A 12,632-nucleotide genomic window follows, 5' to 3' on the forward strand; every position below is an offset into this window, starting at 1 on the left:
GGTTACCAAGCATAGGTAAGTTGTACCGGGTGGTAGGGTAACCCTACCTGTGAAATTTTGCTTGTAAACCCGGGCTATCTTTGACTCGCCTGCTAGGGTAACCCTAGCACAAGGGTTACCCTCCTTGCTTGTAAACAGGGCCTAAGTCAACGTCATAACCCTTGGTGGAGGATCCCGAAGTTACGCATTCTGACTACACTCAGACGAGATATTCAAGGTGACAAGTATATTTAGGATGAGTCAGCCAGTCTTGTAGTATACACATCCTAATACAATGCACTGCCTGTATTCACTCAAACTAAAGGATTCTACAAAAAGAACCTGAACTACACCAGATACGAAAAACCACTAAAAAACCACTCTTTGGAAGTGGATGTGGAAACGTATTCCTTATCTAATGCAGCAGCACGATACCCCGAGGAAAGCGTAATTAACCTAGTTACACTACTAATCGCATAGAAAAATTAAAAATGTAGTGATATTTACAGAGAGTTTTAAAAACAAAATTACTTCAAATAAGAAAAAGAAAGTGGTCAAACCCAAGACTGACCGACCTGAAATGACTTAATTTTCCCCCAAAACGCTTAAATAATCCCAAACTACCATGATGACACGCGAACCTCTTCAACGTGCCATCAGAAGAATATTAATTTCTGACTAATTCGTTCCATGTCACTCAAACGTCAGAAATTATAAAATCTTCTGACCACTCGGGGCCCCATTTATATGGTCATGGGTACTCGACACAGCCCTCCCCCCGAGCTACCTTAGGCGAGTTAACTATTCACTCATTTCTTCAAAAATTCAGCTGACTTTTTACAGAAGGTTGTGAACTCGTCTCCAAGTAGGAGAGACAATTTGGGGAAGGGGGGGGGGGGAGAGTTGTCTTACCTTACTTTCAAAGTAAAAGAAAATACTTTTTTAAAACTAAACATTGTTAGTATTGGAGATTTGTAGTAAATGCAACTATTTGTTTGTTGAAACGCACATGCTGCTTTGAACAGTAAAATAACACCAGGATAAATAATTCATTAAATAATAAATACTATGACTATTTTGTGGAACGAAATGACCGTAAGATAGAACGAAGTGACTTGGAACGAAGTGGCTATGGAACGAAGTGACCGGATGCCTAATATATGGTAATATATATATATGTTAGCACAAAAACTCTACCGAACTTAGCAAACACATCTGAACACTCAAGAACGACAACATTGACTATTCTATCTCATGGCGCATCTTATCATCTAACTCTCCCTACAACAGCTCCAACAAAAGATGCAACCTCTGCCTAAAAGAAAAATTCCTGATAATTTACCGACCCGACCTCTCATCACTAAATAAGCGTAACGAACTCGTATCTTCATGCCGACACAGAAACAAAGCGTTGCTACGCAACAACTGAACTTTAAAGTTTTTAAGTTTACCGCGCATTATGCAAATTTTCCTAGTATATAAACGATAGTCACATGAATATTCTTTCATTAAACCCCTGAAGAGTGAAGCGATTCACGAAACAGGCTTGTCGGGAAATGTAGTTACGTCCTTTTTTCCTCTCATAATATTTATATGTTAATATATATATGAATGTATATTCTTTTTTTCAGAAAATTAATTGAAAAAATTAATTAAAAATTAGCTTTGTTCTGGCCTGTGACGAGCGGCTGAGGCCGTGGGTCAGGAAAAGAAAAATTGACGTTCCGCAGTCGTTTCCCTCACGACTGCAAACGCCGTTTTTTGCTTGCCCGCTCTTTATTCTTTTCCAGTGAATGAGAGCCTGGAACTGGGTAACCTTATTTCTATTCCGTAAAAGTGAAGAAGCCACAAACAGAGCACGTTTGCGTCAGCGCGACTTCAGCTGTAAATATTCCTTCGTTCCAAAGGCTTCATGGCGTTATCTCTAAAGTCACCAAAAACAGCTGTATACGAAGTGCCCCACATACTCGTTTCAACACTGGTGACGAGGTGAACTCGACTGGAGACGCCCTTTCACTATACTGTGATACTGGCCGGCTAAGTCGTGGTTTAGACTTTTCGCGCCACACCAATCATTGGTAAGAGAAGGTACTAAGGGGGACCGATGATGTATTAGTGGCAAACACATTGCTCCATGGGTAAATCGCCTCTAAACAGAAGCATGTTCGACGGCAAACCTATGCATCCAGTTTTTCCAAAGCATCTGCGAACTTTAACAAATCAAACAAGCTTTCCAGTTTGAACTCTGCTTTAACTGATGCATAGAAGAAATCCGGGCTTGTCTGCAATAAAGAGGAAACCTCACATGAGATCTAAAGAAATGAGTGTTAGAGTCCCAGATTGTGCAACTACGTTGCCGTAAGCTGCATTTGGTCATTTATTGATCGAAGTCTAGTTTCTGGTTAAAATCGAAAAGAACTGTACTCTAAAGAACAAAAGAAAAGAAATGAAACTAATCCAAAAGGGGAATTTAGCATGCCAATATCACAAAGTGTTGTTAAACTGGCGAAGAAATTCCCTAAATAAAGCGCTTTTCGACGAAGTATCGTAAATTAAAACTAAATTTATTACAACGAGCGATCAAGCAAAAAGGTGACTTTCAAAGCTAAAGAGCAATAAACGAAAATACACATGAAAAACCGAAGTGACCGAATAGCAGTTGGTTGAGATTTGTATCTGATTGTTTGAGCAGGTGAGACAAGTTTTCTGGACCAGTCACGAGGTATAATGAACAGAAACCAACGCAGTCCTCGATCACTTTCGTGATATGGCTCTCTACTGAATCCTGAATCCTACGAATTTCTCTCCTTTGATAGTATTAGGGATCTCAAGCAGTCAGGACGGCAACACTAGGGAACACGTCGATTAAGAAATGAACTTCTACTTTTAATTGGAATTTCGAAAATGGCTGCATGTGTTTACCGTCTCATACAGCGCCACACTTCAACTTTAACATAACGTATAAAAGTAGCGTTGACTTACAAATGGAATTAAAATAATTTACCGTCGTGGTTTCCGTTCGCAGACGAGGCAAATTTTAGTGATTTCACGTTGTTGTTTTGCAAAGGACGGTAAAATTTAAAACGCACGTGCTGAGCCATTGTTTAGCAATTAGATCTTTTGTTTTTCCACGTCCTCGTCGCCGTCGCCGTCGTGGTTTGCTTAAGGTCCCTACTGCAAAAGACCCGGTAACATCGACGTTTTACAAAGAAATGTAAATTATCCTTGGGTTAATCAATTTCCTTTAGGGAAAAGTGTGAGGTATGGCCATTACTTGTCTTAGTCATTTGCAGGAGAGGAAATAGTGCTCGATAAGTTCTTTACCTCGTATACTGAGGCAGTTATTATTTATCACTTGATGACGTAGATTGAGTCCAGAAGAACAGATAACAGAACACACCTCTTTTCTGAGATCTCGAAGACGTATTAACATCTGACCATCTAGTTGCTGCACAGCCTTTGGATCTAATCTGCGAGATTAATTGAGAGAAGGTAATTAAAACTGTAAGAAGATTCACAAACAAAGGATTAATCAGAACTATTTTTTACTTAATTCTACTTCAGCAGACAACTTCCAAAGAACACTAACAGCTGACGAACTTAAAATGCCTAACGACAAGAGTGCGTTAGATTTGGGTTTTTGATATTCCGCAGGAGACCGGTAACGTGCTGCTGGTTAAATTCTCATATTTTGCTTTTATCTAACACCTTTTTCATAGTTTACCTTTGATAAAATATACAGTACAAATGCTTTTAGTGCAAACACTTCAATAGCAAAAGCAGGATTTCCATTCATTCCTAAAGTCAGGTGATGAAGCACGAGGTTTTCGGATTCTTAACTCGCACTGAAAAGACAGACAACAAACTCATCAGCCCAGAGCATTAAGAGGATAAAAATTAATTCGTAACTCAGATTCTGACCTGTTTTCCAGTCCAACATCATTCAGCCACTTTTTGACATCGCCACACGTCCACGACTTGATGGAGGTCTGGGGCGAGGCATCAACAACATCAACAAGTGCGGCTGCTGTAAAATAATCGTTAAAGTATAGTATGACAAAGCCATAAAATAACTGTTTACAAGTACAGACAAATATCAAAAGAACACAAATCAATCTATAACGATAAAGGATAGAGAAGGTCTAAATTGAAAACGACACCCTAAAACGTGATATAATTCATTTCCAAAAATTGAGAGAAAAAGTTGGCTAAATTTTGCAGCCCTCTAATCCGTCACCTTTCCTCGCGCCCCCTTCTTGCTCCCCCCCCCTCCCCCCAGGTAAAAGTGTATTACAGTTATTCCCTCTCGGTTCCAGTCTCTCTGTTCCAGATTATTCCCCCAAACCCCAGTACACGTACCTGGTTTAATTCCTAAGCCTTGAGCAACAGGTTCGTGCAGCTCAATTTTTCCTCTATTTCCCAGTTCCCTTATGAGTGCGCCAAGGTTAGAGTCCAGTTTGTGTTTTTCACTGAAGTCAATCCAGAATTTTGATCCCACAATGAAGCCGAGCCAACCATCGGGTTTGTATTTACCATCCATCATCAAAGGGATAACGTCTTTGTGAAGTTGAAACGTGTACTCCGCCTCTAAGTCAGGAAAAGTAAACCGGTTTCTTAAAAACATGAGCAAGAAATCAGAGTTTTAAAATGTTTGAAAAAAACATTCCCCAAAAGGCCTAAAGGGTAAATCGAAGAAATTGAGTTAAGGTTTCATCCGGTCGAACGGAGAAGGGAGTTTGTACACGACCGGTGGTAAAATAAATTTAAGAAAAAAGCACAGTCGCTTCTTCGTCATGATTTATGAGATGTCAAAACTCTCTTACGCCACGCTTTACAACCAAGATAACATATTCTCCGAATAAAACATTTTTTCGTGATCGTGATTTTTGATGACTAGCATTAATTTTTGTCTTATGAGGAAACTGAGTCCACCCTCAAAACTTCATTACCTGATCTACAGTTAGGACTCTCCTTGTATTTCTGAGACACACAGACTAACACAACACTCGCATTCTCCACAGCCCTGGCCATACTTTCCAGAGTAGAGCCGCCCATCTCGTCGACGTCCATCCAAACTTTGAAGCCGTCCGCTTGAAGTTTGTTTTTGATCTGAATCACGAGGTTTTGCACATCCCATTGGTAACTGATCATCACGTGCTTCGCTTCTTAAAAAGGAAAAACGAAAATGCGAAAAACCTTCATATATTACCACCAAAGGATAATGTTATCATTTAGATATCACTGAAGTTTCCTCAAAAAATCAGGATCATTGTTTCCAGCAGACCTTGGGTGATTGGCATTGCCGCTTAACATCACCTAGTTAAATGTTACAAAAGGAAACTAGAATCTTACGCAACGGTAACGTCCCTAAACGGGAATTTTCACACGAAACGAAGCTCTTACCGTCGATTTTCGCTTTTATAGCGGTTGAATAGCTCTAAAAGTAATGATAACACTCAATTTGCCAGCAATCTTTATGCATTCTCACGAATGGGAACGTAATACAATGGTCACATAAAAAAATGCTAACAGAACAGCGATTTGGCTAAGAAAGACTAGTGATCAGCTGTGGGAGCGAAAAGCGAAAAGCGAAAAGCAAGCACACTGAAAAGTAATTGAAAAAAAGACAAGCCTTTCCTGTTGACTGTGAGAGAGCATGGCTTTGGTTAAACTGCACAACTAAAGCTCATTGCAACAAGTGATTGAACGACAAATTTCGCACTACTTTCCAGGGCGTAAAATTGCGCCTAATACAAGCGCCAATGCGACTAAATTTTCCTCTTTGGCGACCAAATCCTGAAAATTAGTCGACAAATTGGCGACTAGAATTTCTAATCACACCTTAGCTAGAGATCTAGTGATTGTTGAAGATTCGATGAGATAAATCTGCAGCAAAGTTCCTCGTTAAGCTCGTTTCCAAAACGCAGCACATGCACGATGTCGAACGTAAATCTACCGTCACTAGACGCCATCTTGGATTTAGGTACCCTATAATGTTGTATATGATCCATTCTAGTGTCCTCTTTGTAGCTCGTGCGAATTTAGCGGGCTCATTTTTGATGTTTGTATGACTGTATCACTGACATGATAAATCTAGTACATTGATAGGGTAAAAATTTTTTTTGTGTGTGTGTCATAATGGCCACCAACTTTTTTGGAATTGGCTACCACTTTAAAATATTTAGGAGCCAAGTGGCTACCGGAAAAAAAAAGTTAATTTTACGCCCTGCTTTCGTAACCAGAAACATCCAAAACTAAATGCAGTAACCGCTTGGATTATCTACTTGAAGCTCCAGAAAACATAAATAAATAAATAAATAAATAAATAAATGAATAAATAATGATTTAACAATGGACATCCACTGGGTGGCTATTCTTGTCCACTGTTCCAGATCGAATTGGAATTTGGAATGTTGGTTTTTGCGGAGGGAGGAAAACCGGAGTACCCGGAGAAAAACCCTCGGAGCAAGGACGAGAACCAACAACAAACTTAACCCACATGAGACGCCAAGTCCGGGAATCGAACCCGGGCCACAGTGGTGGGAGGCGAGTGCTCTCACCACTGCGCCATCCCTGCTCCCTGAGAGTAGTGTGCTCATTCGAGTTAACGATGGTGCCTTTAAATATTGGTCTTTGTTTTGATCGGCTGTTTTTATCCCTTTGGGTTACGTTTTTTCAACGTTTCAGGACTTTCGATCGAATAGCGCTCATATATTTTAGCAAAAGAGAGGTTGGGTAAACTTAGCAGCTGAAACTACAGAGTAGCAGAGACTGATCTTTGCAGCCATATGTACCTGATACTTGTTGCAATGTGACTGTTTCCTGTTTCTCCTCAGCGTGTTTCTCTTTACCTTCACATTCCCATAATGCACCAGCGGCGGCTCTCTTTATCTGGCTATCTTCACTTGTTGTTAGAAGTTTCCGCAGCTCAAACAATGCGTAGTCATCGCTCTTAATCATTTGTCTATTTGTCTCGTCAAAAGCTAATGTCCAAAGTGTATTACAAGCATTCAGTGTCTCCTCGTTGCCTTTTGCATTTTGTAGCATTTTTACCAGGATTGGGACAGCTTCGCATTGGCCAATCTAAGCATGAATAAAGCAAAATGTAGAGTTTTTCTTGCAAGAAAGTATCATTACCTCTGATTTTAAAAGGCGAGCGCGTTTTCTCCCTAAATGTTTCCAAGTTTAGCCATAAAAGCAACTTATGGTTTCAATCACTTTTACTTTAAGCGGCTGCACATGAAGATATAAGCGTCTGAGCCCGAAAAGGAGCCTGAAGGCGAACTCAATCTCGAGAGCATGCTCGCAGGCCAAACAGAGGGAAGTGAGAGGTATGATACACGTAGGCAGTGGTAGACCGCCAGCAAACGGGTTTTATTGAAACCTCTGCTTAGGTAAATTTATGTGTTGTTTAGAGATTTCATAATCGATAGAGTGATATTTCGCTGGAGTCTACAACACAAAATACTGGCAAAACAAACGAGCCCGAAAAAATGAAGGAAAAAAGGGCGGAAAACGTTCCGTGTCGTTTAACTGCGGCCTTACATAATTGTGGCTATTTGATTTAATTAGAGTGAAATTCTACCCCTTACGATCAGTAATTAGACAACCCAGGAATTTTGGTTCATCGTAGAAATATCAGTTCATGACAGTCCAAAAACAGATCATTATCGATTTCGTTTTCTACAGTGTAAACTGAAGTCACTAAAGCACCTACTGGGTAACTGGTTAAGCCCGTGATCATTGCGCAAGTGAGGGTGGCCCAAACGAGTAATCAATACCGTTTTCTTGTTGCTATCGTTAACAGCAATTTGCCCCAGTCCCTCTGCTAGCTCCGATGCAGAGAGTCCCAAATATCTGTGAGTGGTTGATCCAATAGCTTTCTTCAGGATGCTTGTAAGGAATTTGATTGGTCCTGAAACCAAAGATAATCAGTAAATCGTTGTGATGTACTGTATGGATCACATTGTCCAATTTTAGCCCCCCCCCCCCCCCCAATACTGTGGAATTCAAATGTAACATTTAGAACAAAACAAGTAGTTTTAGAGATTAAGGAAGAAGACCTAGTCCTACAACACTCTTTTACACAATGTGGACTACCAACAGTCCCTGCTATTCTGAGAAGTCAATATTCTTTTATTGATTGTTTCGCGTGCGACGGCCTTCTCGGAAAAGGCGAGCGCTGTTCGTAGTCTAAATCTTTATTAAAAAAAAAAAAAAAAAAAAAAAAAAAAAAAAGAAAAAAAAAAGGTCATCTGCAGGTCAAAAACTTTAATTTCTTTTATTTAACTATGCTTTTATATTTCTTTCCATCACATAATCAGCCAAGTTAATTAGACACAAGACAAGAAAAGGTCAGAGGTGAGCAGTGTCAAAAGGGTGATCAAGCATTGTCATCAAATGCCTGAAGAATTTAACTACAAGGTAAGGTGAGGGTACCTGGATGCTTAAACTGAAGTGTCATTTAAAAATGAATAAAGGTTGAGAGTTTCTAAAGAAACTGTTTGGGGTTGCGTCGGTGGGGGTAACGATATAATTTGGATATATCAACAAAGTTGAGATGGTAAATTGGCCACCGTAACGACTACGAGACGTCTCGAGCGTTAGTCCTTCGTCGTCGCTCCGACGAAGGGCTAACGCTTGAAACGTCAGCTTTTGTTATCGTTACGGTGGCCAATTTACCATTTGAACTTTGTTGATATATCCAAATTATGTCATTTAAAAACCCAGCCAGTGGCACAAGCAAAGAGTTGCAAAAAAAGCCTGCATTTGAAGGCAAAAAGAGAACTAACAAGTAAACTCTTAATCCTCCTCAGACATGTACCTTCGTCAGCCATGATCAAATGGTTGTTATCTTCATCAATCAGGCAGGCCAATACAAGCAGGCTCTTTGCACCAAACAGAGCCACTTCTGCTTTAAGAAGAGGAATAAGCACATCTAATGCCTGGCAAACAGCAAAGTTCACCCTGGTTGGCACACGTTTGGATAAATTATGTAGGACTCCCAGGGTCCTGTTTAACATTTTCCCTCGTGATGAGTACTTGGATAAGTACTGGGTTTTGGGATTCTGTTTATTTGAAAGTAAAGAAAAACAAACAAACAAACCAAAAAGTGAACAAATTGGCAAGACTATATGATAAAGTTGGCTGATACAGTGCAAGTAACAAGTGTGTTTCCTAGGCTGCTAACAGCCACAAAAAGTTTCATTTTTGTTTTGTTTTGTTTTTTTTTAGGTGAGGGATTTCAAAGTAAGAGTGTGGTGAATACAAAGGACAAGTCTTATCTCTTTGCATTTATTGTACAAGTCTCCACTTGCTTGACAGGCAGACACACACACAAACACACACACACACAAAAACACAGATATGGTTATTACAGGAAAAAGTTACAAGTTAATCCTTTCTGGGTTTTAAAAGGGTTAAATAAGAGCTCCTGTGGTAGGTCTTAAAACCCTTGAACTCTCTAACACCCATGAGTGACCTAGAGTTTCTCTTTACTGTATCAAGACAATATCAAGCAGACAAGTGAAGAAAATTAAGAAAAATATCAATCAGGGGATTATCGATTGATCCAATGCCAAACTCTCCAAGCTATGTAACATCATATGAATTGTAAAGCAGACAGAAAGGAGAATTATGAATGAAATCTTAGGAGCAAAATGGTTAAAAGCACACATGAGTTGATGTCACTTACCACATATTTTACATGATAGGGTATTGTATCTTGTAGATCCTTTGTCATACCAATGAGAATTTGCACCATCCCAAGATCATTGCATGCCAAACAGAATGAATCATGAAGGTCAGTAAAGTTCATAATTGCCGCTAACAGATGGTTTAGAAGATCCTGCGACATCTTCAGTGCTGTTATCTTCTCTTCATCCTCTTCTGACTGTTAATTATCATTGACAATTTTAGCGATTGATGAGAAAAAATATATGAATAAATAATTAATAGGATAAAACATTACATGGGGATGTATTATGAAAAAACTGCATCAAAATACAGATTTCTTCATTGTTGAAAATCTTAGGTGGCACAACATTACTTTAACAAAAGGCAATTTACATTGCTAAGATAAGTAAATACCACCTCAAACCCAGAAAAAGTCATAAAGTCACATGGAATTTATCAACATTAATAAGGCAAACAAAAATGTAGTTAGGTCCTTTAAACATCATAGTGTAAATTTTTACTGTCATAAAATTGCACCAAACAACAATCCTGTCTTTGATATCTTGTTTGCTTGTTTGTTTCTTACTGCATTGCTTGCCCACAAGGGAATCTTTCATCGTGTATGTGTATGTTTCTTTTAAACATTTCAATATGTTAATTTATACTCCATGACAATTACACAATTGTTTGCATCAATGATTACCAAATGACCATCAGAGAAGAGTTCTGTATTTACTACTTACAGCTGCATATCAGCATTTTAAGAATGTCATTATTCCGTGCATTCTAATAATAAATGATAATAAACATAAAAAATCTGTAGATACTCACAGTTTTGTCTTCCTCACTTGCACCTTCTTGAATTGTCTTTTGGATTTCATCTCCCTCTTGTGGTTTCTGATCATGTGTATTATTTGTTTCCTGATTTTGGTTGGAATAACATTAGACAGATCAGCCAACAACCTACATTGTACCTCTGTATTATAGCAAACCATACTTACAAGAATATTTTTACTTATCAGTGAAAGTAATCAAATGATCAAGTGGATTTAGATAACAATGTCACGTACTGTAGCCATAAAGGTGATAAACTGACCTCGTCCTTGGCGCTTTCTGGAGGGTCAGCAATTCCTCTCTCCTGGGTTTTCTTGTGGATCTCTCCTTCTTTAACTTGTTCAACATCTGGTGAGGTACTGTCAAGGTTCTGGAATATAATTTGATACCAGCAGAGAAACTTGTTTATACCCTGAAAAATTGAGCTTAGGGCTGCAACAAAACTGACTTGCAGGTAGAGATAAAACATCCCTACATAATGTACACAAGTTGAATTTCTTGATCAAATAATTATATCATTATTTGTCACAAGATATAAAAGCACATCTTATGTTAAAAAAGCTGAAAAAATAGAGAATACTTTAATTCAAAGAATTTATAAACCTCAGTCAGGGCTTGACACTAACTTTTTGACTTACTAGCCAAGTGGCTAGTGATAACTTAATTTGTTACAAAAATTTCAGTTTGTTTACTTGCCAAACTGACCAATGGAAATTGAAAACCACCAGCCAAAACTGAAGTTCTACAAGTCTGTGGCTAGTTGGTTACCATTACTATTGAGCCCTATCAGTAGTAAAAAAGATAAGCCACTCTATTTATAAAAAAAAAGTAACGCTTCTGGAGAGTGGCATGTCATATTCATTACTAGTTTATAGTTTGTGGTCTTCTTCACAGGTAGAAGGTCACCCCTTTGACAAGTTTAACACATTTAAGTTACCTGACTGTTTTCCCTTTTCTCAATAAAAATAACATTGTCAACAGAATAAAAAAAGATGATATTACTTTAAAGTTTGGTAAAGAAATAGAGAAAGACGCTTTTGGTCTTGTCACAAGCATGGGACATTTGAAGAAAAAATTCTGAGTTCAATTTCTTAAAGGGACTCAGAAAACATCTTACCCAAAAAATAACATGTTAGTAATTCGAATAAATTCCCTAAAAACGGTTGTCAACTTCTTAGTTCTCAATTCACCTGGTTCTCGTCACCGGCAAGAGTGCTGTCATTTGTCTCCTCATGATTGCCCTGCCCTTCTTTCTCCGTATCCTTACGAACTATCCTATCCCAGGTTGTTATCTCGGGGTAATTACTTCTACGATCATCAATTATATCGTAAACAAGTTTATGTATTCCCAATGCCAAAGCAAAATCTGTCACAACGGTTTTGTTTGATCTTTTCCTACACTTTGAGTAAACATCAATCAAAGCTTTGGCATGTTCAAGTGACGTTTCAGTCAAAAAATTTTCATCATGAAAAGCGTCATTCAAGGACTGATAATGCCTATTTGTGGCACTTAATCGTGTTTCAAGTTGAGGATCATTTTCGCAGAACGAAGATATAAATATCTTTTCGTCATTACTATCTTTAGTTATCTCTTCATTTTCTGCCGAGAAACGATCCGTCACGGGTTTTTCTTCTCTGGTGGTCGCGTTAGATTCAGCTTTCACATTTCCGTTTGAGGATCTTGCATCTGTGGAAAGTTTACCGTGACGTTCCTCTGAATGGTAAATATTTTCAATTGCTGTTTGTTTACCATTTGACCTTGCATGGGTTGTTACTGCCTGTTCGGTTCTTTTAGAGGTCCCACTTCCCATCGGTCACAACATATAAAAGGTAATAATCTATCGTTGACAACACTAGCCTTCGATCAATAGTCTTTCGAACGAATTATTATTTGTGTGCATGTATGCCATAGACAGAGCTGAATAATTAAATGCTACGTCAGCGGGTATGCGGTCAACAACGCGGGCTCAAGTGCCTACGTCTAAAATTTAGCGAAATTAGCGGAAAATTATAGGGGTTGACCTTTAAAACCGAGGAACTCTGTTTTCGTCGAAGGCACTTTCCTATTTTCAAAGGTTTAAAGGAGAAAATTATTTTTTGAAAATTTTTAGCGGGTGTACCAAATTTTCGGAGGTTGTTCTGGG

General features: G+C 38.7%; 1 protein-coding gene across 5 annotated transcripts; it reads right to left on the reverse strand.

Annotated features, from left to right (window-relative positions):
• Positions 1 to 211: 211 nt before the first annotated feature.
• On the reverse strand, positions 212 to 12,398 carry LOC111341313 (uncharacterized). 5 transcript variants are annotated; one of them, XM_022948272.2, is made up of 12 exons: positions 11,679 to 12,398; positions 10,751 to 10,858; positions 10,486 to 10,575; positions 9,674 to 9,871; positions 8,804 to 9,047; positions 7,761 to 7,894; positions 6,774 to 7,062; positions 4,929 to 5,144; positions 4,339 to 4,566; positions 3,901 to 4,003; positions 3,380 to 3,449; positions 212 to 2,261 (listed from the first exon to the last, which is right to left on the reverse strand). In XM_022948272.2, the coding sequence occupies exons 1-12, from the start codon at positions 12,297 to 12,299 to the stop codon at positions 2,157 to 2,159; spliced, it is 2,406 nt and encodes an 801-aa protein (XP_022804007.2). In that variant the 5' UTR covers positions 12,300 to 12,398; the 3' UTR covers positions 212 to 2,156. The 5 variants fall into 5 exon arrangements, with proteins under 5 accessions (XP_022804007.2, XP_022804006.2, XP_088610173.1 ...); XM_022948271.2 differs by having other exon boundaries at positions 3,901 to 4,006; XM_088754047.1 differs by lacking the exons at positions 212 to 2,261; positions 3,380 to 3,449 and adding an exon at positions 3,704 to 3,824 and having other exon boundaries at positions 3,901 to 4,006.
• Between the last annotated feature and the right edge of the window lie 234 nt (positions 12,399 to 12,632).

Source organism: Stylophora pistillata, chromosome 3 (assembly GCF_964205215.1).
Source record: "Stylophora pistillata chromosome 3, jaStyPist1.2, whole genome shotgun sequence".
Lineage (NCBI taxonomy): Eukaryota > Metazoa > Cnidaria > Anthozoa > Scleractinia > Pocilloporidae > Stylophora > Stylophora pistillata.